Source organism: Crocodylus porosus, unplaced genomic scaffold, assembly GCF_001723895.1.
Source record: "Crocodylus porosus isolate Cpor-Errol unplaced genomic scaffold, CroPor_comp1, whole genome shotgun sequence".
In the NCBI taxonomy this organism is placed as follows: Eukaryota; Metazoa; Chordata; order Crocodylia; family Crocodylidae; genus Crocodylus; species Crocodylus porosus.
In genome coordinates, this window is record NW_017728918.1 from 76,645,539 (window position 1) to 76,671,549 (window position 26,011).

The following is a 26,011-nucleotide window of genomic DNA, read 5'->3' on the forward strand; positions in this document are numbered from 1 at the left end:
TACCACTAACAACTGCACAGCAAAGTTAGAATCAGTACATGAATGCTGAGGGATGGGGCCTAAGGTGCTATAGAAAACGAACTGCGTCTGCACATCAGTGCGCATAAAGCTCATAAATGGGGTATAATTCAACTGTATATACCCTTGATGTGAACTTGTATAATCTAGTGGTTAATTTGACTCTAGAAAATCAACACCTGAATGTTTGGCTTTAACTACTTTCTTATAATTTATTTATGGTCTGCATATAGCAATATTATTGCTTACCTCAGGATGAGACCCTTTATTTCTGTGATCCAACAGCTGGATAAGCAGAACCCATAATTCCTTAATGCAAGTACAAGGGTAGTGGTGGTTAGTCAGAGCCTCAGATGGTCTGACCTAATTAAGAAAATACAAGATGTCATTCTTTCACAAAACAATGGAGATTGGCAAATTACAAGTTATCATAGAAAACTAGATGACCTCCTGAGGTCCTTTCCAATCCTAGTCCAACCCCCTGCTCAAAGCAAAGCCATCCCCAACTATATCATCCCATATAAGACTTTGTATAGCCATGTCTTCCAAACCTCCAGGAGTAGAGATTCTACCACCTTCCTGGATAACCTGATTAACCAAACCACTAGTGAGAAAGTTTTTCCTTGATGCAACTTGAGACCATTGCTTCTTGTTCTGTCATCTTGTTCCACCACTGAGAACAGTCTAGCTCCATCCTCTTTGCCACCACCCTTCAGGCAGCTATTAAATGCCCACTTGGTTTTTTCTTCTCTAAACTAAATAAGCCATTTCATCAGCCTTTCCTCATAAGTCATGTGCCCCAGCTCCCTAACCATTTTCGTTGCCTCTTCTGGACTCTCTCTAATTTGTCCACATCCTTTCTCTACTGGGCAGCCCAAAACTGGGCACAGTGCTCCATATGTGGCCTAATTTTCTATGATTCTATGATTTACATCAATTCTGAATTTGGAAATCCAGTGGTGTATACTTAAGGGTAAATCACAAGCAATGGTGATCATTGATGATTTCCTTGGAAAGACAATCTGTAAAAGACGGAGTGGTGAATATAAACCTGAACTATGGCAATTTCAAACAAGTATAGCACATCACCTAGCAAGAATTTTAACTTCTGTCCCAGATTATAAAGTATTTTATATGGAAAGAAGCTTCATTTATGTCATCCATCTTTAAGCCCTACTTCTTCCCTTATTTACACAGTTACTTAGCAACATAAATCACCATGCTTCTGATTTTACAAGTTTTGAATCTTATTCCAAAGAGCTTTAGGCTAGATATCAGGAAGCACTACTTCACGGTCAGGGCGGCTAGGATCTGGAACCAACTTCCAAGAGAGGTGGTCCTGGCTCCTACCCTGGGGGTTTTTAAGAGGAAGTTAGATGAACATCTTGCTGGGGTTGTTTGACCCCAGTATTGTTTCCTGCCATGGCGGGGGGTCAGACTAGATAATCTACTCAGGTCCCTTCCAACCGTAGAAACTATGAAACTATGGGACTCTTCTGGGACCTCAAAGATTTCAAAGGTTGAAGTCTCACCAGGTCTTGTAACAACTTGAAGTTGTCAGGGTATGTGTCACTGTCTCATTTGGAAATGCTGAAAACAGTGTTGCCTTTTCACAGGAGTCAATGTCTGGTTCTAGCACAGGAAACTGGGCTTACAAAGCTACAGGACATCGAGATTTCCCCTGCTTTCATAAGTTGTGGAAGTGAGATCTGTTTGGAATGGGCAGTGGAATGGACACTTAGGATGATATATACCCTGCCACTCACGTTGTGTGGGTAAGATCTAGCAAGCACTAAAAAGGGTTGTGCCTCAAACGGGATAGGATAGCAAGTTGCAATCAATCTATTCTTGATAGACTTGCACAGGAGCACAGAGAGGCACAGAGCACATGCATGCCCTGATGGGCACTGCTATTCAAAAACCTGCAATCTTGCACCCGTTAGTCACGTGGTAACTTACAGCAAGAGTCTTAATCATACACACTCAAAAAAAAATATAAAGTTACTTTATTGGCTACCTGGGTGTTATAAAAGAACTATCAGATTTCCTAGTTTTCAACTGCTGGAAGAAGGAACATCAGGGCAGCCAATATAAGAAAAAAAGCAAAAAAAATTACAGTGACATTTACCTTAACAAATGTAAAGGTGCTGAATAGAAAAGATGAGGATGTTAAAAACAGGAGCAGTGTAAATATAAACTTTAAGATGGCATTCTACGTAAAAACTGCCAAGATCATAGTCAATCACCTTTTGTTCCCATTGAGAGAATTTGGAAAGACATTTTCTGTATCTATAGCTCTAAAACACAGACTGTTCCATGTTTGCCATGAAACCCAGCACACACAAATTATAAAATGTGGCACACACTTCATCTCTGTACACAATGCATTTCTAAATTATTCTCTAATTCAGCTGCCAGATGGTCATGAATAAATACAACATAATATAAACTCATAACAAATAACACTTTTTAAAACTTGAGGATATTAAAATCAAGAGCAAAATTAAAACAGTCATACAAGGGATTGTGTTTTCTTGCCCTAATACAGACCTGACACAATATGGCCCTCTGATTGAGGTTTTCAGATGTTTCCACATACAAAATAATAAAAAAACAAAAACATACCTTTGTATACTTGTTGATAGACATGCTTATCAGATCACAGATGAGGTTTACACAGTGTGCATCAAATAAACTGGTAGAAGTAAAACTTCCTTCTGTTTGGTTCCCAAACTGGTGAGCATATACTATTTGCCCTAAAAGAAAGTGATATATAATATATGAGAACTACTCATAGAAGGAGCTTGCTTCTATGGATATAGAGAAAGATGACAATTTTTAGTAACATTATTTGGGCAATACAGATTTTATTTTATTTTTTGTTTAAAAAACAAACTCTTCAAGAAGAAGTTTCTCCATCATTATTAAAACGGTATGACAAAACAGCAGTTGGAATTTTACATCTAGTTCACAAGCCCAATCTTAATACTGCACTGCTGGAGTACAAGTTTCTTCATCTGCAAATTCCTTTCAGTACAATGTATAAATGGGAGTTTTAAAATTGCTAAATATTTACAGAAGTACAAACTGACTACAAACAATTTTATTATCGGAAGGAAGACACAATCCTTGTATTTTTATAAAAGGACTGATGTGACCGTATGACAATGACAGCACTTGGAAGCAGTCACAGACAGAAAAGAGGGTACTGTGACCTATTATGCCTCAATGTCTTATCTCACAAGCCATACACCTTACATCAATGTACCAGAGTACTTGAAGAATTGGGCCCATACTTTGTTCTTGAAAGTGAGAAGTGAAATCCTGTCCCACTGAAGGCAATAATGAAACTGCTGTACAAATCAACAGGGCAAGGATATCACTTAAGATACTTGTGGGAAGAGACAGAATACAAGGCATAAAGGATATAAGACCTAGTCAAATGTGCAACTGTATAATGGCTGCCTACTGAATTTTAAATCACCCTTCCCTCCTTCTCCTGTTCTTGCAACAAGGCACTTAGCAAAATTCACAGATTCGTTTAGAATCTGAGAGGGCTGTGCCATGAGCACTTCTGCAGTGGCCTCAATCTTGCAACCTCTGGGCTGTCAACCGTGCGCCTTAGCTTCCACCCCATGTTAAAACATAAATCTGATATTATGAAGATTATTAGGTTGTAAACCAGAATCTGGTTGATAAATAACATTGTTCGAGTACTAAAAGCCCAAAGATTTCAAATTGCTTCCTTAGGGAGTGCTAATGCTATTCTTAGCAACATTAATTTCAGGAAACCAAAAATTCAGATTTTCCCCAAACAAAAATCCAGTTACTTAAAAACTGTAAAAAGCAGCAAAGCTATGATGGATGTTCAACTTCACTAAACCACACTACTTTTTAATCACCTCCCTCACTACAGTCTCTCTTTATACATTCTCTCTGTCTACATTAAAAACTCATAAGCTCTTTGGAAGACGGGACTTGGTCATTCAAACTCTCTGTACAGAATCTTGAACTTCATTCATATTATATAAGTATTACCACCATTCTGGAAAGTGTTCTCAAAAAGCTAACACTTTCTCTTTCTTAACAAGGAGCTTTCTCTCAGTTCAAATATAAATGTTATGGGTCCTGTAAATAAAAGAAGCCTGCTTTTAAAATACTGAATCTTTAATTACATTTTTGACACTATGGATTCCCATTCAAAATCTCTTCCAAGTCATATGTAGGTGTTTGCAAACCTAAGACTGTTAATATTTTGCAGCACCCTTAAAAAGATCTCATTACCACACAAAATATTAGCATTCTTAGGTGTAAAAAACCAACATTACACACTATGGATTCAAGTAGAAATCCATACTGTCAAAAACATTCTGACCCACTGTAGGCTTTCTGAGTTCTTTGCAAAAGAGAAATTACTCTATTACAGGGGTCAGCAACATTTTGGGTAGAGTGCCAAAAACATCTGCAACCTCGACCTGTAAAATATTGGCGTGTCAAGGGCAGACAGCAGGGGAGCTGCAAGGGGCCTGATCCATGTGGCAGCGCAGCAAGTAATATGCAAAATGCCTTCATGTGCCACATTGTGGCACCCGTGCCAGTGGCTGTCTGCCCCTGCTCTATTATTTTTCCATAGTCAAAAACAACCAAGTGAAATTAGTTTTTGAAATGGGATGCCACTAAATTTATAAAAAGTTATGGAAGGGCACCTTGAGTCTAAAACAGTTGAAAAAAAAAAATCACTGCTATAATTCTTGACAAATATGAATCTACCTTTTTACATCTATACCAACACTTCTTAACTGAAAGTTTTGTTGGCCTCCTTCACTCCAGTCCTATAATGGTAAAAACAAGAGCTAGCTTTCAGATTATGTCTACACTGTAATTTCAGTCTGTGTACCTAAATGTGTTTTTGCCCAAACCCCCAACCATCCACACAATATCCTAGAGTACATGTTTAGTTGTAATTTGAACCCGTGGTTGGTCATGTGTTAAAGCCTGAGCCGTCCTTCAGTTTTAGATGGAAACCGGCTACTTTGCTGTCAGGATACAGGCTAAATAGTTTGGCTGCCAATGCCACCAAAGGCCTTCTCCCCTTCACAAAGGACAAACCAGTTCTCCCACAATGGACTGTGGCAGAATTGTAGAGCACAGGCTCATAAGCAGAGTTTTGCTGTGATAACACTGACATTTAGGCTCAGGCTCAGATCCAGGTGCCAATCACTGAGGGTAACTCTGCAGCCCCATACTATTTATTATTGCAATTGTTGTAACTCAGTTATTCTGTGTATTTCAGTGAAGTGCGCCATAATGACTACAGAAAGAGATAAAAAATTGCAACATATTTTCTGATTTTATTTTAACTAGCATAAAGATGAGCAGTTCATAAAAAATCTGCAACTAGGCAACTCATACTGCCCTCTTCTGTATTTTAACAATTCTTCTCTAGTAAGCTGAATTGCTTTGGAGTTGACCTCCTCAGCTGAATCCCATGACCTTTTGTTTTTTAATTTAGTTGCTATCATAAACAGCTTAATCGTATAAATCTGTTCTTTGCCCTTTAAAGCCACTTTTAAAAAATATATATATTGGTTTGCCCTTTTCTCACTATATTTTTGTAACTCCTTTGGCTACAATCTCTTTTTTCCCCCTCCTCAATATCTCTTTAGTGGTAGTCTGTGGTTTATAATGTGGATTTTCTATTTGAAATCATTTTAAAACATTTTGTCTAAGAAGTTTGGTAATAGAAGCAAAGTTAGATAGCCTAGAACCAGTAGGAACGTTCTCTCTTTCAAAGAGAAGGTCTTCAAACCAGAGAATCAAGACATCTTAAACCTTAGCCAGTTTTTTCAAATCCGTACCAGCTATGCTTAGATAGCTTTTCTGTATAATTCATGTCAAAAGACCTTGTGCTATAATGCACCTTACAATCTCTGCAAAGGTATTTTCAGCATCTTTTTAATAACAATTAAAACTTCAACTTGCTGTAAGTGTTAAGTACAAATTAATTTGACAATCTCAGTCTACTTCAGATAGCACAAATCTGTATTCTGATTTAATGGTCAAGCTTCACTACGACAGGATCAATAGTTAACAGATCAAGACTGATGTGAACTGGCCTAGCATGTGGGAAAATTTGAAAAAACTGGCTTTGCCATATTTAAATTCTAGCCAGTATTAAGCTCTAATTTCAACAAACAAAAAATAAAAGCAACTTAATATAGACCCAACTTCTGCAGCCTCAAGAAAAGTAAAATAATTTGGACAGCTTCAGATCAAAAATATAAATAATCCAGAAAGAGAATAAGAAATTAATTGCATTGCAAAATGTAGACTCACCTGGCATCTTCTCACCTAGGACATGAAGAATTTCCAATACTAGCCAATGGATATCCAAGTGGAGATGGAGTAAATGCCATGATGGGGGAAACAGCTGTGATAAAAGACAATCATGTTTTTTCTATGTAACGTTGCTCAGTAAGGTCAGGATTCTTTACTCAGAAATGTGGAATGGCAGGCCCCAATTCCCATGTGAAAGCCTCACTGACATATTTATCAAACTAACTGCTGTATTCCAGTGTGAAACAGAAAATGCTTTTCCCAGCACAATTATTTTTTTCTTAGAGCAAGTTCATAAATTCTTTACTCTAAACTGCAACCTAATTCACCATAGCATCTTAACTCAAAGTCAACTTCCCAGGACACAATTTAGTTGAGAATATAGAATTGCTAACCACTCAAATAATGTGAATTCAGAACCACTCTCTACTAGGATAAAGCCCTTATCTCAAAAAGTGAATGGCAAGAACATAAATTTAATTTCTTAATAGGTCATTCTTCCTGATAATGATTCACAGATCTACAAGCATGAGAAGATTCCATACCACATATTAAAATCTACAGGTGCATGCTTTAGCGTATGAAATGTTGTAGGTGTGAAAATAAAAAAACTATAGTTTTCACCTACAAAAAAAAATGATCTCTTTATATATTCAAGCAACTTTTAGAATATGTCTTTGTAGACATGCTTCATCTATTTCAGAGCTTACTATCCTCATGGATAAACACAGACAATTTAAAAAAAAAAAAAAAAAAAAAAGGAACACTGTGACAGGGTGTTTGATCAAGACTGCTTATTCACCTTGAATTATTATTCTATGTTGCTTACATAGTGCAAATACAGACCACATAAGGGAAATGTTGTAGGGGAAAACCCTACAACAAATGAAGTAAATATGGTCTAATGCATATGAAGTAAAAAATGTGTTTGGAACTTCAAAAAATAAACAAGAATTAAGTTCATTTCTGAAATTAAGCAAACTTTTATTTTTCAATAACCTATAAAAGTTACACCTGGACTGCTATATGATACACGAGGCACAAAAACAATCAAACCTTTGCCGGAGGTTGAACAGTAAATGCTCCCAGGATACTACCATGGAGTTCATGTAAGTGTCCAATATGCAAAGTTAAGGCATGAAGCTCATCAACCAGCATTGAAGGCAGCTGAGCTTCCAGTTCTTCATATGGATGTAGTAGCCCATCATTCTCTGCTTTTGGTGGTTCCAGGAACCTGAATGAATCAATATATCATCAGTACCATCAATGCATCATTAGAGAATGAATAAGGGATGGTTACAGAATTAAAATACAAAATAAGCAAGTAACTCAATTTGTGCTTGGCAACTTACCTAAAGATGAAAACCTTTACATACTGCAAAAATTCAATGCACTGATGCCTGAGGTTGTCTGCTTCAGAATGCAAATTTGCAGCATGACCTTAAAATAAATGCAAAATAACAATTCCAACCCAAGTCATTTTTTCAAAAGAAATCTTTGAAATTACTTATGCTCACTAGAGTAATAAAAGTAATGTAAATTCTGTGAGAAATCAGCTTAACTGTAAACAAAATCTTATAATTTTCCCCACTTAATACCCTTCCTACAAATGGCCACAAGTCCATGTCCAGTCAAATACAGAAAAAGGTACTGTTTAGTCTAGCATGACTCATTTGCACTAAGGGGAAAAATGAAGTCCCACGTGACTCTCTCATAAACAAATTGAGAAAATGTGGGCTAGGCAAAACTGTTAGAAGGTGGAGAGAAAACTGGCTTAATAGCTGCAAACAAAGGGTACTTATAATGAATCCATGTCAAAATGGCAGATGGTTCCAAGTAGAGTCCCACAGGGATCTCTCTTGGACCTAGTGCTGTTCAACGTGTTTTTGAATGATCTGGACATTGGAAAAGAGAGATTCTTGAGCAAATGCATAGACCACATAAAACTGGGAAGGACTCTGAACACACTGCGGGTGGACAGGAGCACAATTCAGAAGGATCCTGACAGACTGAAAAGCTGGGCTGGACTTAACATGATGAAGTTCAATGCTGACAAATGCAAGGTACTACACCTCAGGAAGAGTAAACAAAAATACAAATACAAAATGGGTGACACCTGGCTGGATGGCAGCACTATGGAAAAGGCCCTGGGGGTCTTGGTGGAACACAGGTCCAATATAAGGCTGCAGCATAATGCAGCTGTACAAAAGACAAATGCAGTTTTGGGATGCCTCAACAGGAGTACGAGGTGAAAGACAACAGAGATACCACCTCTCTATTTGGCACTGTTTGATCCTCCTCAAGTAGTGTGTGCAGTTTTGGACTCCACATTTTAAAAAGGATATGAAGTCAGAGAAGGTCCAGAGGCTAGCAACAAGGACAAAAAAGGCCTTGGTAGGCAAATCATACACGGATAGGCTGAAGGAGCTATGCATGCTCAGCTTGGGGCAAAGGTGCTTAATAGGGAATATGACAGCAGACTTTAAATATTGAAGGGCAGACAGAAAGAGGGCCATGCCCCAGCCTCCAATTCCAGTCTAAACCTATTTTGCAGCTACTTCAAGCCATTTGTTCTCATCCTACTGTATACAGAGAAAGAAAAGTGGGGCTGGAGCAGAGAGGTGCAGCCCTCTTCCTGCAATCTCTTAAGAGCATTTTAAACAACTTTTGCAACAGCAGGATGTTGGCCATTGTGGTCCTCTAATTTACCTGTGGCAGGTTAGGGTGCCATGGCTTGTGGTTGTGTCAGGATTGTGTTTAGTTTTGCTGATAGGTTAGGTAATGGAAATGCATAGGATGATCTGGATAGGGAACATCCTGCCTCAGGTAGGTGGTTGAACGATCTCTGAAGACCCCTCCCAACCTATTTTCAATGATTTCTGTGAACCGATTTTTAGTGGTCACAGCCTGCTTAAAGCATCAGTATCACTTTCCTCACCATAGTATTTGAGCATAATTTGTACAGTATTTATCCATGTATTATACCTCTGAGAAAGAGAAACATGAATATGTTCATATTACTGATGGAAAACATACTGGTTACATAGCAAGTCTTCAGGACAGTAAAAAAACTGAACTTGAGTTATCCAAGTCCAAGATATGTAACCAGGGACCTACTCAAATTGCAACTTTGCATATTTTGCAGAAATTGTGAATTCTGGAATTGCCTGCAAAGCTGGGCAACGCCTGCAAAATCCACATTGAAAATAAAATGCTGGCTCCCCAGAGGTACTTTTTACGACCACTGAATCCCTGCAGTCCACTCCTAATTTGCTGAGAAGCCCACCTGTAATGTGGCCAATCAGTGGCAAATGGCGGGGCTCTGCGGCAATAAGCCCACATAAATGGTGGCCGGCCTCATGATTTGAATAGACCCCCCTACATATAACCTAGCCACCAGACCTGCCTAGTTACAAAATTCGATGCTACAACTTTTCCATTTTTTCAGAATGGTTTTACTGGAGCTTTTCTCCACTTTTATGATTTTGTTCTGATGGCAATACTTCCACTTACATAGCATATTTCACTGAAGAAGACCATTGTTGATTTCTGTGTCCGCTACACAGATCGTCTGCATTTCCAGGTATGGGTTATATTTAGGTCTTCTACAAATACAGCATTGCTATTTTAACTACAGAAACATCCCTACATGCATTTGTTAAATGAATAAAGGAAGTAAACCAGAATATAAAAGAAAGAATTGTATTAGCTACTCCTTTGGGCAGGGGGCTGGACTCGATGATCTCCCGAGGTCCCTTCCAGCCCTAATGTCTATGAAATCTATGAAGTGACTAAGCCCTTTTTCACAGGCAGTACTAAGGTAAGATTGGATTTGGTTCCATTAGAAGGGGTGCAGAATCACTCTGACTCCTGGCAAACACTATATTTGTCACTTGTTATATTCAAGTATAACTCAATAAATAATAAACATACCAGATGTTTTAGTTTATTCTCAATAAAAATGGAGGATCAGCCAAGAAAGTTACTTCAAGGAAGCTGATATCTTCATTTTCATCTTCATGGTGAAATTATTTTATGATGTGGCCTGTTGGCATGTTATGATTTGTCATGTGATATATGCATAATGCACACAGTAAACATAATGTTTGCCTGGGGGGTTAGCTGAAACAGAAATGGTGGCATAGTAGCACCATGGCATCCAAATTGATACCACAACATTTAGGTCAGACCGAGACTTTAAATATTATAAATAAACTAAAACTAGAGGTTTATGATACAGTCAAAAAACCCTTGAAATTAGGCACACTTAACAGAACTTGCTAACACCCAGACTCTATTAAAACTTAAAATAGCTGTTTACTTGGACCATCAAATAAAGAGAATATGGGTTTGACAACCTCCAACAAAAATCACAAGGATCAGAGGTGTAACTCCAAACTTGGGTGCAAACTACTGCTCTTAAAAGAGTTAAAGGAAAAAAAAAAAAGAAACAAGAGAGTTAACCCTCTGGTGCTTGGCCACACTGGAACCCATCCCGCCCTCCCATCCCTTTCCTCCCCACCAACTCTTCTGTGCTGGCTACCAGAGCCTCTACAGGAAAGATGCATAATACAGGGGGCCTTGTGGGGGGGACAAGGCACTCCTTGCCCCATTCCAGCACCCCCTTTAGGCAATGCCTAGGGCTGGTGCCCTACTCAGTTATGCTACTGCAAAATGTTTATTTCTATCTTCATAACAATACCTATTTACTGATAACGTCAAGACACTATAGACAGTGCATTTCTACGCAATTACTGGACTTCTCCATTTATTGAAGTAATTATCTTTCCAGACTAAAAATAAGTCCAAAACTGCAATAATCCTTCACAAAGATACTGCTTCCTATTCCTTAATATTTTATTCAAACAAACTATTTTGTAGTGCTCCCATTTCATTGATTCTGTTGGAAAGACAAATGAAGTCTGTGAATAACTTATAAAGTAAGCAAATATAAGCTAACTTGTTTGAAAGGTAAGGCAGAAAAATATTTAAAAACATTAATTATTACTACAATAATCATTCTGAACTCTGAATTAACTTTTTTTTACAGTTAATTAAAAGAATGAATGGGTCACAAAGTCATGAATTACAAGTAGCCTCTGGCCCCAGTGAAGTCCATGACAAAATTCCCACTGACTTCAATGAGGCCAGAATTTCACCCTGTACATTTGCTACATAATCAACATGCAGTTAAAGCAGATGCTTAACTGTTAATGGTAAAGGTAACATCAGACCTTCCCACTAACCTTAGTCAACTGCATCAGGAATGTAGACATACTGCCAGAGATAATAAGTCATTACTGCATTTTGCTGAAATCTGTTGTTTGTAGTGAAGTAGTGCACAGATGCTCCAATCAGGAACCAAGACCCCATAGTGGTCAAATCTGTATGCCCATTAACCCACCCCAAGAAAGAAGTGAGTATCTAAAACTTACTGAAGTCAGATGAACTCATCTGTACTAGGTTTTCCAATTTGTGTATTTGTTGCCTGTTTAAAAAATACATATATAAGTTTATCACATTCCATAGTATAAATAAATTCAGTAACTATAAGTAAATACATTCACCAGTGCCATTTTTATCATGCTGCTAATAAGTATAGTACAAAGCACAACATATGAAAAGTGTCTGCCCTGAAAACCTTACTACACCACTTTGGGAAGGCTACAGAGAGTTCAAACATGAAGTAACCATGTACACAAGAGTCCAATGGTGTCTCCAGGCTGACAGAAAGGACTTTAGGAAGAAATGTGAAAACGCCAGGATGAAACAATAGCTAAAGCAGGGGTGTCAAACGTACAGAAGCCACCGGGCAGATCTGACCCATGGAGCCACGCTGTCTGAGGCAGGCAACTAGAAGTTGGGGAAAGGGAGGGTCTCGGCAGGGACGAACAGCCCACCACAGAATCCAGGGCCATTAGGCCCCAGTGGATGAGAAATCATGGGCAGTAGGGCAAGTGAGGACTAATATAGTCACTCTCCAATTACTTCATCCTTTTGCCACTGACATAGCCCCTACCTCTGTTACTAAGTTTTCATAAACACCTTTTTTGCCTTAACCAGTTAACACTTTCCTCTCTAAAAGATTCACACTATTTCTGAAGAGTGAGGAGAGGTTAAAAAAAATTGGAGATGATTAGAGCTGCCATGTGTCCTACGGCAGAGCCAGACCCAGAGTTACTGCCACAGATGGGACATGTGGCAGCAGTGACAGCTCCAGCTTCAGCATGGAGCATATGGCAGGGGCCAAAGCTGCCCCATACTGGAGCTGCTGCAGCCGCTGCATCCCCTTCCAGAACTGGGGTTGCTGGTGCTGCATGCCCCAAGCTGCATGAGGCCTTCAAGGAGCTCTGTGGTTCAAATCCAACCTAGGGTATAAGGTAAGTCTGACATCCCTGAACTAAAGGCAGCCTCTGGAAAGGAAGAAGAAACCGAATATGAGTAAAGATGTAGGAAGAACAAGACTACACAAGTTTTGAAAGATCAAAAAGAATTTGATGAGGAAAAAAGACAAACTGAAAGAATTTGGAGTATGTCAAAGAGATGTCAAAGGATGAAAAGGCAAGATGGGGGAAGCAGAAGACAAGCACCTGCTAAAAGATAAAATCAAAATTCATGTTTTGGTTATTATTTACTTAATGCAAAATGTTCTAGTCAGTCTTTTAGCTTGTACCAAAAGCTAAAGAAAACAAAAGAGCTGAGCCAGCTAGAGGTGCACTAATACATTGGTCCGATATCGGCTCAGCACCAATATAAAGAAAATAGCCTATATTGGAAATTGGCCTGATATGGTCGATAATTTGGCTGATAAATGGCCCGTGCATGTGTGCAGCCACGTCACAGCACATAGGCAGTGAGGAGCACAGCCAGTCACATGGAGAGCTGTGTACAGCGGGTAAGTCTCTTGTGGTAGAAAGGGAGGGGTGTGGGGGGGCAGATCAAGGGAAGGACACAGAGGGGCTAGATACAATGATTTTTGCAGTAGCTGCAGCCCCTTCCCAATGCCATTGCCGCCTGCCTGGCACAGCCTCTGTGCCAGCCCCAGCCTGCAGCTGCAGCCCACCCCATCCATGCCCTGCACAGATCCAGGGTACCCTCCCAGGGTATGCGCAGCAGTGAGAGTTGCCTCCCCATACCTCCCAGATGAGCCACGGCTCCGTCCCACACTCTGCCCCACCCCACCTGGGCAGTGCCTGCCCAAGCCCCAGCCTCACTCCTTCCCTCACTGCAGAGGCCCTGATCTGCCCCCCATGCCCCTTCCACCACAGCAGACTTACCAGCTGGACGTAGCTGCATCAGAAATCAGATTGGTATCGGGCAATAGACCACCTTAAAATTCAGCTGTCAGTATCAACCCCAAAATCTCTATCAGTACACCCCTAGAGCCAGCTAATAACAGACTCTCCTCTTACCTTTTCCTCCCAAACCTCTCTCAGAGCCTTCAACATCATACCCCATAAAAAACCTGAAAGAAAAGGTTGGTCCATGCCCAATTGGTGCCTTGTAGCACCAATTCCAAGATCTGGCTAAAAAGCAGAACAGAAATCAGGTCTAAAATAGAACACCTATGCTAGCAGGGCTTCACCTACAAAAACTGCATAGAGATTAGACCAACAGCTAGCAGCTGAGCACATAAGACTAGCACGTAGTCACAGAATAGCACAAAGGTAGAATTTATCCAAGGTAGGCAGGTTTCAAATAATCTACATTTTTGTTGGTCAAAAAACATCATCACTGAAAAATCAGAAAGTCAGTTGACAGCTACAGCAACTCTCAGAGCACAGGTGCAACATCTCTCTACAAGAACTATTTAATAAAAATGCAGTTGCAGTCTGCACTAACTACAATTTTCAGGTGTCGTGTAGCCTCCGTATAGAGCCCACAGCAGCAATCTGGATGTGAGAAAGGGATAGATAACTGTGGTAAAATCAAAAGGAAAGATTACACCCTGTTTATCAAGTTTAAGTTAGGAAACCCTTAAAAAAATCTTCAGCAAAAATGTAAGGATCCAATACACTCAGATTGAGAGCAAGGTGAGGACTGTAGTTGGGGACACAAATCTCTATCACTCCTTCCACTCCCTGTATCATTTCATTCACCTTGACTGAGCTCCATCAATCCTCACCTACACCACAAACTTTTAGAAATTGCGTAAGTTTTTCAACCACTTCACTTGTTATAAGAAAATATGGAATTACAAGAGTTTGGTGACTTCAGTACAGAGAAACGCCAAAACCAACGGTTAGAGAGGCAGAAGAACAAGAAGCAAGGCAGTCAAATACAGAGTCAATGTTTAAAACAAGAAATCACTGAATCCACATAGCACAAAGAGAGGGCTGAAAGCAGAGAAACTGAACAATGTATCCTAAAGTGATTTAAATAATTGATGTTAGGAATGAATTTTAAAGCGTTGACAAGCAGGAAATATGTATTTAAATACTTTAATCCTGATTTGCATTGATACTTTTTGAAGATCAGTTCTCATTGGTTGGCAACTATTAAAACATTTAATTTGTAATTATAGACAGACATGGGCAGATGATATACTTATACAAGCACAACTGGGTATGGAAAAGGATGAAAGAATCCTAGGCAAAAAAAGTGGCTGGAAGGGACATCAAGAGGTCACATTGTCCAATTCTTGTTTTAGGCAGAAATCCCTGCCTGTTTTCCCAGCAAAATGCTTACTTAACAAGCACTTAAAATCCTTCAAAGATGGAGATTCCATAACCTCTCTAGGTAGTCTGTTCCAGTGCTTAAAAACCCTTAGTGAGCCAGTGCTTCCTAATATTGAACCTAAATTTCTTCAGTTACAATTTAAAAATCGTCATTTCTTCTCCTGTCCACTGTGGACACAGATAGGTTTACTACCATCCTTTTTTATAAGCAACCCTTTTTGTATTTGAAGACTGTTACCAAATCACCCCTCAGTCTTCTCTTCCACATTAAGTAGTTTTATAGAAGTAGGGTTGGAGAGGACTTGAGCAGATCATCTAATCCAACCCCCTGCCCTGGGCAGGAATGAATACAGGGCTCTTACAACCCCTACTAAGTTTAAGCTCATATGACCCCAGCTAGGTAGTTATCAAGCCCCCTTTTAAAGACCCCTAAGGTAGGAGCCAGCACTACTTCCCTTAGAAGCTGGTTCCAGACACTGGCCGCCCTGACTGTGAAGTAGTGCTTCCTGATGTCTAGCCTGAACCTACTGTCAATCAACTTATGGCCATTGTTCCTCCGGGAGGTGCTCAGGGAAACAGGGTCTCACCCAGTCCCCTCTGGTCCACCCTGGTAAGTTTATATATGGCCACTAGATCCCCTCTCAGCCTTCTCTTGTGGAGGCTGAACAGGTTTCAGCCTCCACAAGAAAAGGCTGAGAGGGGATCTAGTGGCCACATATAAACCCTTAGCCTCTCCTCATATGGCCTGCTTTGCTGCCCCCTGATCTTGCAAGTGGCCCTCCTCTGCACCCTCTCGATGCTGGCCTTATCCCTCCTGAAGTAAACCCGATTATTCCAACCTTCCCTTGTATATCTCCATGTTGTCGTTGCTCTTTTGTTACTCTTTCCAATTTGCCCATGTCTTTCTTGAAGTGCAGTGCCTAAAACTGGACACAAGTGAAGCCACAAAAGTGCTTAACAGAAGGAATAACTTCCTATGAGTTGACTGCAATAGCCCTATTAATACATCCCTGTATCTTACTGGCATTTTTTGCAACAGTAGCGCAATAAGTAGGGACCTACCAAATTTCCAATTTTGTGAATTTCTTGGATTCTGCAAAATCTGGGCAATGCCTGTGAAACCTGCACGGGAGAGCAGGGAGGCTTACAGAAAATAAAATTCTGGCTTCCCAAAGGGAGTCTGCCATCATCAGGGTGTTGCAGCAACTTGCCCAGTAGGAAAGGGGTAGCTGCCCACTCGAAGGGCTGTCAGCAAGATGGCTGCCACCCTCACCCTTCACAGGTTGCTTGTCATGTGGTCCTGCCCCTCTCCACCAATTGGCAGCAAAGGATGGGGCTGCATGACAGACAGCTCTCACGTCAATCAGTGGTGATGGGCAGGGCCACATTCTGTCTGCGAAATCAGTGGGCAGCCACCATAAATTAGGTAGTTCCCTAAATGAAAGTCCATAAAAATCAGGCAAAGTTGACCCTATATGTACTGCCTGAATATTCTTAGTTTTAAAAAATTATAGATTCTAAAAAGATTAGACTTTAATACAGATTTAACATAATTTTATATTATGTTTAAATAAGATTATTTTAAAAAGAAAAAACTTATTTAATTTAAATTTAAAAATGTGATTTAACAAAACATGAGCTTCTGTGTCTTGAGTACAGATGGATAAAGAGAAAACAATTCAAGTATGTTGAATGAGAACAAAATCCCTACTCAGGAAAAAGAAAACTTCTCTTCGGAGGGGGAAAAACTAACCAGAGAGAGATTGTTAGTTGGTTAGTCTGAATCCAGGCAGAAAGCAGGGAAGTGTGGGACCTTAGAAACTAACATTCAGAAATGCATAAACTTCTGTAGGCAACAGCCTACTTCATCAGATGCCTTTCCTAACATCTAAAGAAGTATGCTATTCCCTCAGAAAGCTTATACATTTCTGAATAAGATGGTCTCCAAGATAACACCCTGCCCTGCCTTCTATATCAAAGTGACTGGAGCATTTTTCCAGAAGGCAGAGATCCTGGGTTCTGGCTCCTGCTCCACAGGACTTCAGTGGGACACCAATGGGGCAGAAGCTATCCCGCTGCTCTCCATTTTATCCAATAATTATTAATTGCCAAAACAGAAACACTACTGGGGACAGGGTAGAGGACCAAAGCCAGTACTCCTGCCCTTCCAAGACTGTGAGCCATTACTTCCCTCTGGCTCTCTACCCTGGCCCCACATATTTTACCTGGTGGCTGACCAGCATGCCAATTTCAAAGGAAGGGCAATAATTATCCAAAGGTCTAATGGTTCCTGCATTTATGTAGGAGGTATAGGATCAAACCCCTCTGCGTGAGGGAGGCCCAGAACTTGAATCAGTAAGCAATTGACAAGTTCCTAAACACTAAGCTACTGGACTAAAAATAGGAGGTTCCATTCCTCCTTCCATGGCTAGCTGTGGTTCTGTTACTAACATTTCTGGGACTTCGGACAGAGTTTACATACCTACCCAGGTGGGACACAATCAGTACAAAATATAAGTAGCCAGAGTCCATCCTTCCGAAAAGGCCCAAAAGGATCCAGTGAGTTGCACAGATTTTTAGACCCTACCACCTGCACAAGTGTCCCAAAATGCCACTTACATGACTAAGGTTTCCTATGTAACTTATCTGCCTACGGGGAAACTGGACTTGGGCTGTTAAACATCATTTTAGACAGGTTATCTGCCTAACAAAATTCACCTACTGGAACTTCATCCCATATACAACTGCCTGTGTACGCGCAAAAACGTTTTTCCATTGAAAACAGCCTTCAGCTTCGCTAGAACAGCCTCTACTACCATCTCTTTGTTTAGGCAGCACTCCCTCGTTTTGAGGATGACCTCTACCATGGCTCATTGATGGGTCTTGAGGTAATGCAAGAGTCCAATCTTGAGCCACAGATCCATCTGCAAAAGTTGTAGGACTTTTCACAGGGAAGGGTAGGCTGTGATTCTTCTCCTTTTACTTCCTCCACTCTCTTCTCTGCTGTAAGGGCAAAACACATTGCCTCCAAATGAGCTGATGCTGTTAGAGTTGTGGTGCCACTGGAGTTGGTTAGCAGCCACCTCCTCCCAGCTCTTGGTGTCAGCATCTGTTTTTTTAATGTACGTCTTCAATACGTCTTTGTAGCCCTTCCTCTGGGCACCACGAGATCTCAGGCTGTAACTAAGCTGGGAGCAGAGTACTTGTTTTGGGAGTCAACAGTTGGGCATCCACACAGCTATGACAGCAGAGCTACCTAACAGAGATGCAACATATGCTTATAATTCTTCTCCTGGTACAGATACACCAGCTACGCTGATGATTATCACTCTTCTGTAAGCACAGTAGCCTCTACACTAGTGGCTCTGAATCACAGTACTATGCAGTATTAGCCACAGGGTGCCACGCAATATTAACATGGTTAGGTGTGCAAACACCTACAAATAATTCACAAAATAAAGCAAGAGATTTCAGACAGAAATCCATAATGTCATAAATGTTCTGACCTGTTATGGTCTTCCTTAGTTCCTGAAAATATTCTGTTGTTTTTCTGTAGTCAAAAAAACAAGTGAAAGCTAGAAGCTGACATTTTTCAAGGAGTGCCTTAAGTCTAACAAGGTTTGTCTTGAATCTAAAAAGGTTGAGAACTGCTGCTCTACACCATGGGCTTTGCCAGTACAGCTATGCAAACTAGGTAGAGATGCACCAATACCTTGGTTCATATTGTATTGGCACCGATAAAAGCAAAATTGACATTATTGGCAATTGGCTTTTTTTGGCTGATGTAGCCAATAATGCCACAAATAAATGCTGCGCACATGCGTGCAACCCAGCAACTTGGAGAAAGCATCCATCTGGTAAGTCTGTTGGGGAAAAGGGGCAGAGGGAGGCCCCTGCAGTGAGGGAAGGAGTGGGGATAGGGCTACAGAAGGCATTGCCCAACTGGGGAAGACCGTGAGGACGGAGCCGCATGCAGCTTGTCTGGGGGCAGCTCCCACTGTGCAGAGGTGCACCAATACATCACTCCGATAATCGGATCAGTATCAATATAAAGAAAACTGGCTGTATCGGATATTGACCCGGTGGGGCCGATAAATGCCCATGCGGCACACAGCCACAGCGCAGCACATAGGCAGCAAGGAGCAGAGCCGGCATCATGGAAATCTGCGTGCAGCTAAACCTGATGTGGTGAAAGAGGAGTGGGGAGGGAAGAGGCATGGGGGGGGCATATCAATGCCCCCTTTGGTGAGGGAGGGGGCAGGGGCAGGCACTACCCAGATCGGGGGTGGGACCAGGACTAGAGCCAAGGTTTGTAGGGGGGGCTCCCACTAGGGCTTGCACCCCAGGAGAGCATGAGGGGGGCATGTGTCCCCCAGATCTGCACAGGCTGTAGCTGGTGCTACATGGGGCTCTTCTTGGTGGGAGCTGTGCTCTGTGTGTATCAGTGGCGCTGGGAGGATGCTCCATCCACCCCAAATTTCACCAAGGCTCTGTTCCCAGCACCGCCCCCGCCAGCTGCCCAGCACAGTCCCAACTCAACACCCTGCTTCCACTCACATGCTGGGAACAGCCGGGGATGTGCTGGGTGGAGGCTACTGGAAGCGCAGGCTACTGGGAGCGCAGTGGCATGGGGGCAAAATTTGGGGTGGATGCAGCATCTTCCCCGCCCCTCCCCCCCACCACCTGGGTAGCATCTGCCCCCTCCCCAACTGTGAGGGGTGTTGATCTGCCCCCCCACACTCCTTCCCTCCCCCCTCTCCTTCCACCACACCAGACTTACCAGTTGGAGACATCTGCATCAGATATTGGATCGGTACCACCTGATATGCCTCCTTAAATACTGGCCATTGGTATCAGCCCCAAAAATCTTTATCAGTACTCCCCTACTTCTGTGATGAAATTCCATTAACTATGGAATAAGTCAAGTAGAATATTGAATAGATTTTTTTTCAGCTGATCAGAGGTTAACAAGCTATCTTTCCATCTCTTCCATAGCTATTACCTTCCAGTAGAAAGGAATAAAAATTCTCTCATACAAACTGTTTGTTTGTTTTAAAAGAACTCATTTTTTGTTTTTTTCAGGACCTATGCCATCATGGTCTAAACACTAGACTTTATTAAAAGTACTTTCCATAACATGCCTATGGCTATAGCCTCAAGGTACCATAGAAGCCACTGTAATCAACAGAGTGTTGGGATATACAACATATGTTTGAAGCGCCATAGAAAAGCCCCCCCTTATCGACCCTCCATATGTGCTGTACATCCTGAGGATTAACAGTAGCAAAGAGGATTATCAGTGATTTGTGTATTTGCACTGACCAGATTAAACATCTACACTGAATTAGTCAAACACAGAGTAGCTGTATCCAAAGAGATTGCTGAAGCTACCCTAATCCAAACAACTAAAGAACACGGTACATCCAGCACTTAGCAGTATTTGATTTATAACATCCACTTTTCTAGTCACACAAAAAAGCTTGAAAAAGAAACTTCAGATAACATTTAAACTATATGGGTAACATTACTTCATTAAAAGCAAAACCTGATGCAATTTTCAGATGTACTCTAAAGCTAAATATGTATTACTGTATGTTGCGAATTGATTGTAGTATTTTAACAAATGTATTCCTTTTTTATTCCAAGTCTGGTACATTTAAAAGATGCACACCATACCACTGAGAAACTCAACATCAAGCCACACTATCCTACAGTTCTACAATGCATAATTCACTACTACATAGTTAATGAACTCAAGTTACTCTAGGAACAAGTCACCTACCACTCACTGAATTACATTGTTCACAGTTTTTACTCTCTGTATTGTACACAGTTGTTAACAATCTCATAATTATAAAACACAGAAGTTTAACAAACAGTTACTTCATCATATAGTGCGTAGTTAAATCACTGAAACAGGTCAGAGATAAAAGCACACAAAAATATCATACCTCAGTAAGCCAAATAGAAGTCGGCAGGATTCAACTAATGAAGTTTCAGTGACCCATTGAAAGCCAAATATTTCCACAGTATCTTCTTCATAGTCAGTTGGAGAAGGATCTAGTCTCAGCAGAAGCCTGAAAAATGGTCATTACTATTCACAGGATCTTCTGATATACAAACAATACCTATGGCTGACTCATGCATCAGCATTATTTTATTAGTATATCAGTCGTGCACATAGTGGAGACACAAAGTTCTAGACCGTCGACCAAAGAAAGGCGGTTAAACCTTTTGTAGCAATATAATATCTAGTATATAAAATGTGTCAGCTCCTAGCTCCAACAGTATAAAAACAACTCCTTGTCACAAGCTACAATAAATTTTAGAAATAAAGAAAAACTAGCAGCCTACCTTTCCTAAAACATCTTTATCCTTACTGTGGGGCCTATTTGAGGCATGAAACACAGCTTGTTCTTAACATGACAGGAGTGGCTGCTACATTAACTAAAGCTCTCCACTGAAAATATATGTCACTGTTGAAAAAAGCATTCACCCAATAGGTATAGCATGCCTAATAACCAGCTACAGGATGAGCATTTATTCTTCTGTGGTCACTTACTAGCCCTTATAAGGAATACCTTGAACACTAATACAAGATCAAGGACTTCAGCAGCTGAAATGAACCTATCCACAGTTTGTGACATTTTATAAATAACTAACTCTGGACCAGTAAGGGCCAAACATTTTGTCAGGTGTGCCACAAACTAGCTCCACACCCTCCACAAGTGCCACTTTAACCTGCTTCCCCCGCCAAGCCTGTTGCTCCGATTTCTGCTTCCCTACCTGCCACTGTTTTGTCCCACCCCCAATCTGCCACATGTCCTGGCCTACTGCATCCCACGTGCATGCACTGACCTACTGTGCATACGCACGGGGCTCTGATAGGCCAAGGCTCCTTTGAAGCCCCTTCTGCCTCGGTAAGCCCTGCCCTGCACTGCCCACACCCGCTCCCACGGTTGTCCCTACCACTTGTGGCCAACCTGGGGCACATATACCACAAGTGCTCTAGACTGGAGTGGGCAATTATTTCAGCTGGAGGGCCACTTAATGAGTTTTGGTGAGCTGTTGAGGGACGCAAGGGTAGCCCTACCCCTTGACAGGTGCCAGGCCTCCTGGCTGCTATCTTAGGGCCAGAAGTCCCACAAGCTAACTCCTGAATTTTGCCACAGGAAGTCCCTCCTCTTGCCCTGGAAGTTCTCCTCTTAAGAGGGGAGTGGGGGGTGTTCCATCTTGGAACCAAAAAAACCAACCAAATCATATACTAAAAGGCAAACATCTACTATAACATATATTAGTTTTATTTCAAGAAATATTTTGTCCTGATTTGTGTTTGTGTAGTGCAGTGTTTTCCAACCTTTTCTAGCCCAAGGCACACTTACATGAATACATTTTTTCCATGGCACACCTGTTAAGGCATTCCCCATCTTCATACCTATTGTAGTTCATTGTAGATCATTGCCATGGCAAAATTCCATGGCACACCAGTTATTTCTGACGGCACACTTTTGTGTCACGGCACACAGGTGTACTGTATATAGACATGACTGCATAGTAACTCAAAAATAAAGCCTTACTCTTGTATATTGTGTGGTGGGGAACTGTGGCTGCGCGTGGGGGGGGTGTAGGGTATGTTGCGTGATCTGTCTGCGTGTGGGGGGTAGTGGGGGCAGGGTGTGGGATTTGTGGGGTGTGAGGAAGGGTAGGGGGCATGGGGATCCTGCCTATACACTTCCTCTGCCCCGGAGCATACCCCTACCACCAGCAGCAGCAGCAGGAGCCAGCAACTGGCCCTTGGGAGTTCTCATGGCTCATACAGGTACTGCTGCCCAGCAGCACACAGCTCAACCCAGTTCCAGGCAAGGAGTGGAGCCAGGCAGACCCACCTCTATCACACAGGGCTCCCAACAACTTCAGGGTGGATTTGACTTGAATCAAATAGTTTTAAATCATGATTTAAATCACTGGTCAGGAAGCCTTGATTTCATCATTCTTTTCTATAAAAAGTGCACTTAACTTCTTGAAACTTTGCACTTTGAGAGAAAGGTAAGGGCTTGAGAGTACACAAGCTTGCAAGTACACAAACTTGCAGAGAAACAAGAGGGCTGATGGGTAGGTAATCAGGTCTGTTATTGCTCATCTCCATATACTGCTATTAACAAAGACAATCTCTCTGGAGAGACAAATCCACAGTTCGAGAACTGAAACTAAGCATTACTGAGATGCTTACCAGGATCTTCTAGACTGAGCACTGAGTCCCATTGGGAAGAGTGTTTTTCTTTAATCTTTACTAACCTATAGAGGAGCCTCTGGGAACCACATAAAATTGAGCCCCTAATATAATCCATGGCCTGTTGTGGCTTTATAACACTTTTCTAAAAAGGTTACATGAAGATATTATCTAAAATAGTATATAATTAGAAGTTATCATCATAGAATAAGATTTATATCTTTGGGCTTTAACATATCTTAAATTAAAACTACATATAGGTTTGTTTTTAAAAAAAAATCTTAAAGAAATAAAAAATAGATGATCAAATCAAAAAATCCAATTAAAAAACGGAATTTTTTTTTATACAATTAAAAAAAAAATTTAAAAAAAAAATCACTGATTTTTACCCACCCTGCCCAGCACTCCCACGCCACCAGGGGGAAGCCCCACATGGAGCCAGCTATGTTCCCCACTGCCTGCTGCCACATACTGCTTCTGGGACAGCAGCAGAAGTGGGATACCCTCCCCTCTGCTACCCAGACAAACCCCTGCTAGTACCATCAGTGCACTAAGTTTGCTTGAGGGGAAAAACATAGGATGTCAAGTTCAGTAGCTCCTGAGCTTTGGAACTTTTGCCCCATGAGGCCTGTCAGAAGCTCAGTCTGGACATCTTCCAGAAATGCTGTAAGACCTTCCTATTTGGATATTTAGCATGCAATGCTAAGGAGGCTTTGTTTTATATTCTATTCTATTTGTTTGTATATGTTGTATTGATCTCTTACGACCCTTTGCTGGGACGAGTGACATGTAAATGTAACAAATAAATACCATGTCTTTGCTGGACTGGTGGCAGCATTAGTTTCTCTGACCACTAGTGAAAGGTTAATTTGAGGGTTGCAAATGCTTAAAGGAGAAAACAGATTCAAAGATAAAAAACAGTATCTCTGAAGAACCAACAGCTACAGAAAGAAAAATTTGAAACATTCTAAGAACACAGCATACATTATATTAACTATAATATAAACTTACCTCTTAAGAGACCCAGTTGCTAGATAAGACTCTCCAGAAAAGTGTCTCCCTCCAGTTTGGCTATCTAAAGCACAGGAAAAACAAGGTGGCCTGGAGTTTTCCATTTCCACTTCCATAGCCAGCTCTAAGCTTTCAGTGAGGTATGGAGATGTGAGTGCAGGAGTGAAGTCATTATCCATTGCTTTCACTTATACCTGGAAAATATATTTAGAGCAAAACACAAAGAAAACTTAGTTATCTAGTAACTACATTTTTGCTGCTGAATCGAAAACTGGATCCCTAGTTATCCGTGTCCTACAAGTGAGCACTGGAAGTCATGTACATTTTACAATAGCAGTAAATCTTCAGACTGAAGCACCACCCCAATATTAATTTGCAACCATGTAATTCACATATTGTAGGTAATGTAGATTACTGTAGGTAAGCTTACTACACAGCTAAGTTCTGATTTTGCTGAGCCTTCAAGAAAGTTTAGATTTAAAATCTATTTTCCCAAAAACCTGGAAATCAGATGAGAGAGGAGGGAAAAAAAAAAGGAGAGAGAGAGAAGGAAGACTAAAGACTGGCTCCTATCTTACAGAAATGCCATAAACTACTTTAAAATATAGGAATATTTTTTTTATGTAGCATACAAATAGCTATGTAGATATTCCATAGCTATCTATCTATATGTTATCCAAAAACTGGTTTCATTTTAGTTGCTGTTAGTCCCTGACACATCGGTCTGATATCAGTTCAGTACCAATAAAAAGAAAATTTGCTGTATTGGATATTGGCCTGATAATTTGGCTGATAAATACCCGTGCTACACACAGCCACTGTCCAGCACAGGGCACAGCCAGCAGCATGGAGAGCTGCTCAAGCTGGTAAGTCAGAAGGGGGGGAAAAGAGAGGCAGATGAATGCCCCCGCAGTGAGAGAGGGAGGGGACAGGCACTGCCCAGACATGGTGGGAGCACGGGATGGAGGCACGGCTCGAGGGGAAGGGGGATGGCTCCTTCCGCTGCTTGCAGCCCTGGAGGGGAATGTGCCCCCCAGTTCTGAGTGGGGCAGGTGAGCTGCAGGCAGGGCTCTTCTCATCAAAGGCTGGGCTCCAAACAGGCACCAGCGGCGCTGGGAGGGGCTACAGCCATCCCACATTTCACCACAGCTCCACTCAGCCCCACACTACCCAGTGCAGTCTGGCTCCACATCAGACTGCACAGACCTATGCACCGGGAAGAGCCAAGACTGTACCAGGAGGTTGGCGGCAGCAGCAGTGCTGGGAGTGCAGCTGTGGTGAAGTCTGGAGTGGGTGCAGGCCCCTCTCAGAGCCCACCCCCACTGAGAAGAGCCCCACGCAGCACCAGAAAAGCTTTGCAGCAGATGCCAGTGGCATGGGAGGGGGCTGCAGCCACCCCAAACTTTGACACAGCTTCGCTCCCAGCACCACCGCTGCCATCAGCCACCTGGCGCAGCCTTGGCTCTCCCCAATGCATGGGTGGAGGAGGGACATGGAGCCAGGCTGTGCTGGGCAGTGCAGGTCTGGGAGCAGAGCTGCAGTGAAATCTGGGGTGGCTGCAGCCTCCTCCCAACTCCATCGGCACCCACTCTGAGCCCAGCCCCACTGATAAAAGCTGCGTAGCACCAGCTCCAGCCCATCTGCCTACCCCATGCAGATCGGGGGGGGCACACCCCACTGCCCTCCTGGTTTCCAGGCAGCAGCAGGAGCTGCTCTCCCCACCCCCCCGAGCTCCGCC

General features: G+C 41.8%; 1 protein-coding gene across 3 annotated transcripts in view; it reads right to left on the reverse strand.

The window, feature by feature from the left end:
- Positions 1–26,011, reverse strand: part of MMS22L (MMS22 like, DNA repair protein) — a 149,098-nt gene that overhangs the window by 118,747 nt on the left and 4,340 nt on the right. For all 3 annotated transcript variants that reach the window (XM_019537783.1, XM_019537782.1, XM_019537784.1), the window contains exons 2-9: positions 24,274–24,467; positions 20,984–21,109; positions 11,790–11,842; positions 7,707–7,794; positions 7,411–7,588; positions 6,355–6,448; positions 2,644–2,774; positions 268–381 (exon numbers count right to left, since the gene is read on the reverse strand). In XM_019537783.1, coding sequence (XP_019393328.1) covers positions 268–381; positions 2,644–2,774; positions 6,355–6,448; positions 7,411–7,588; positions 7,707–7,794; positions 11,790–11,842; positions 20,984–21,109; positions 24,274–24,452 — 963 coding nt within the window. In that variant the 5' untranslated portion in view covers positions 24,453–24,467. The remainder of the gene's footprint in view (positions 1–267; positions 382–2,643; positions 2,775–6,354; positions 6,449–7,410; positions 7,589–7,706; positions 7,795–11,789; positions 11,843–20,983; positions 21,110–24,273; positions 24,468–26,011) is intronic.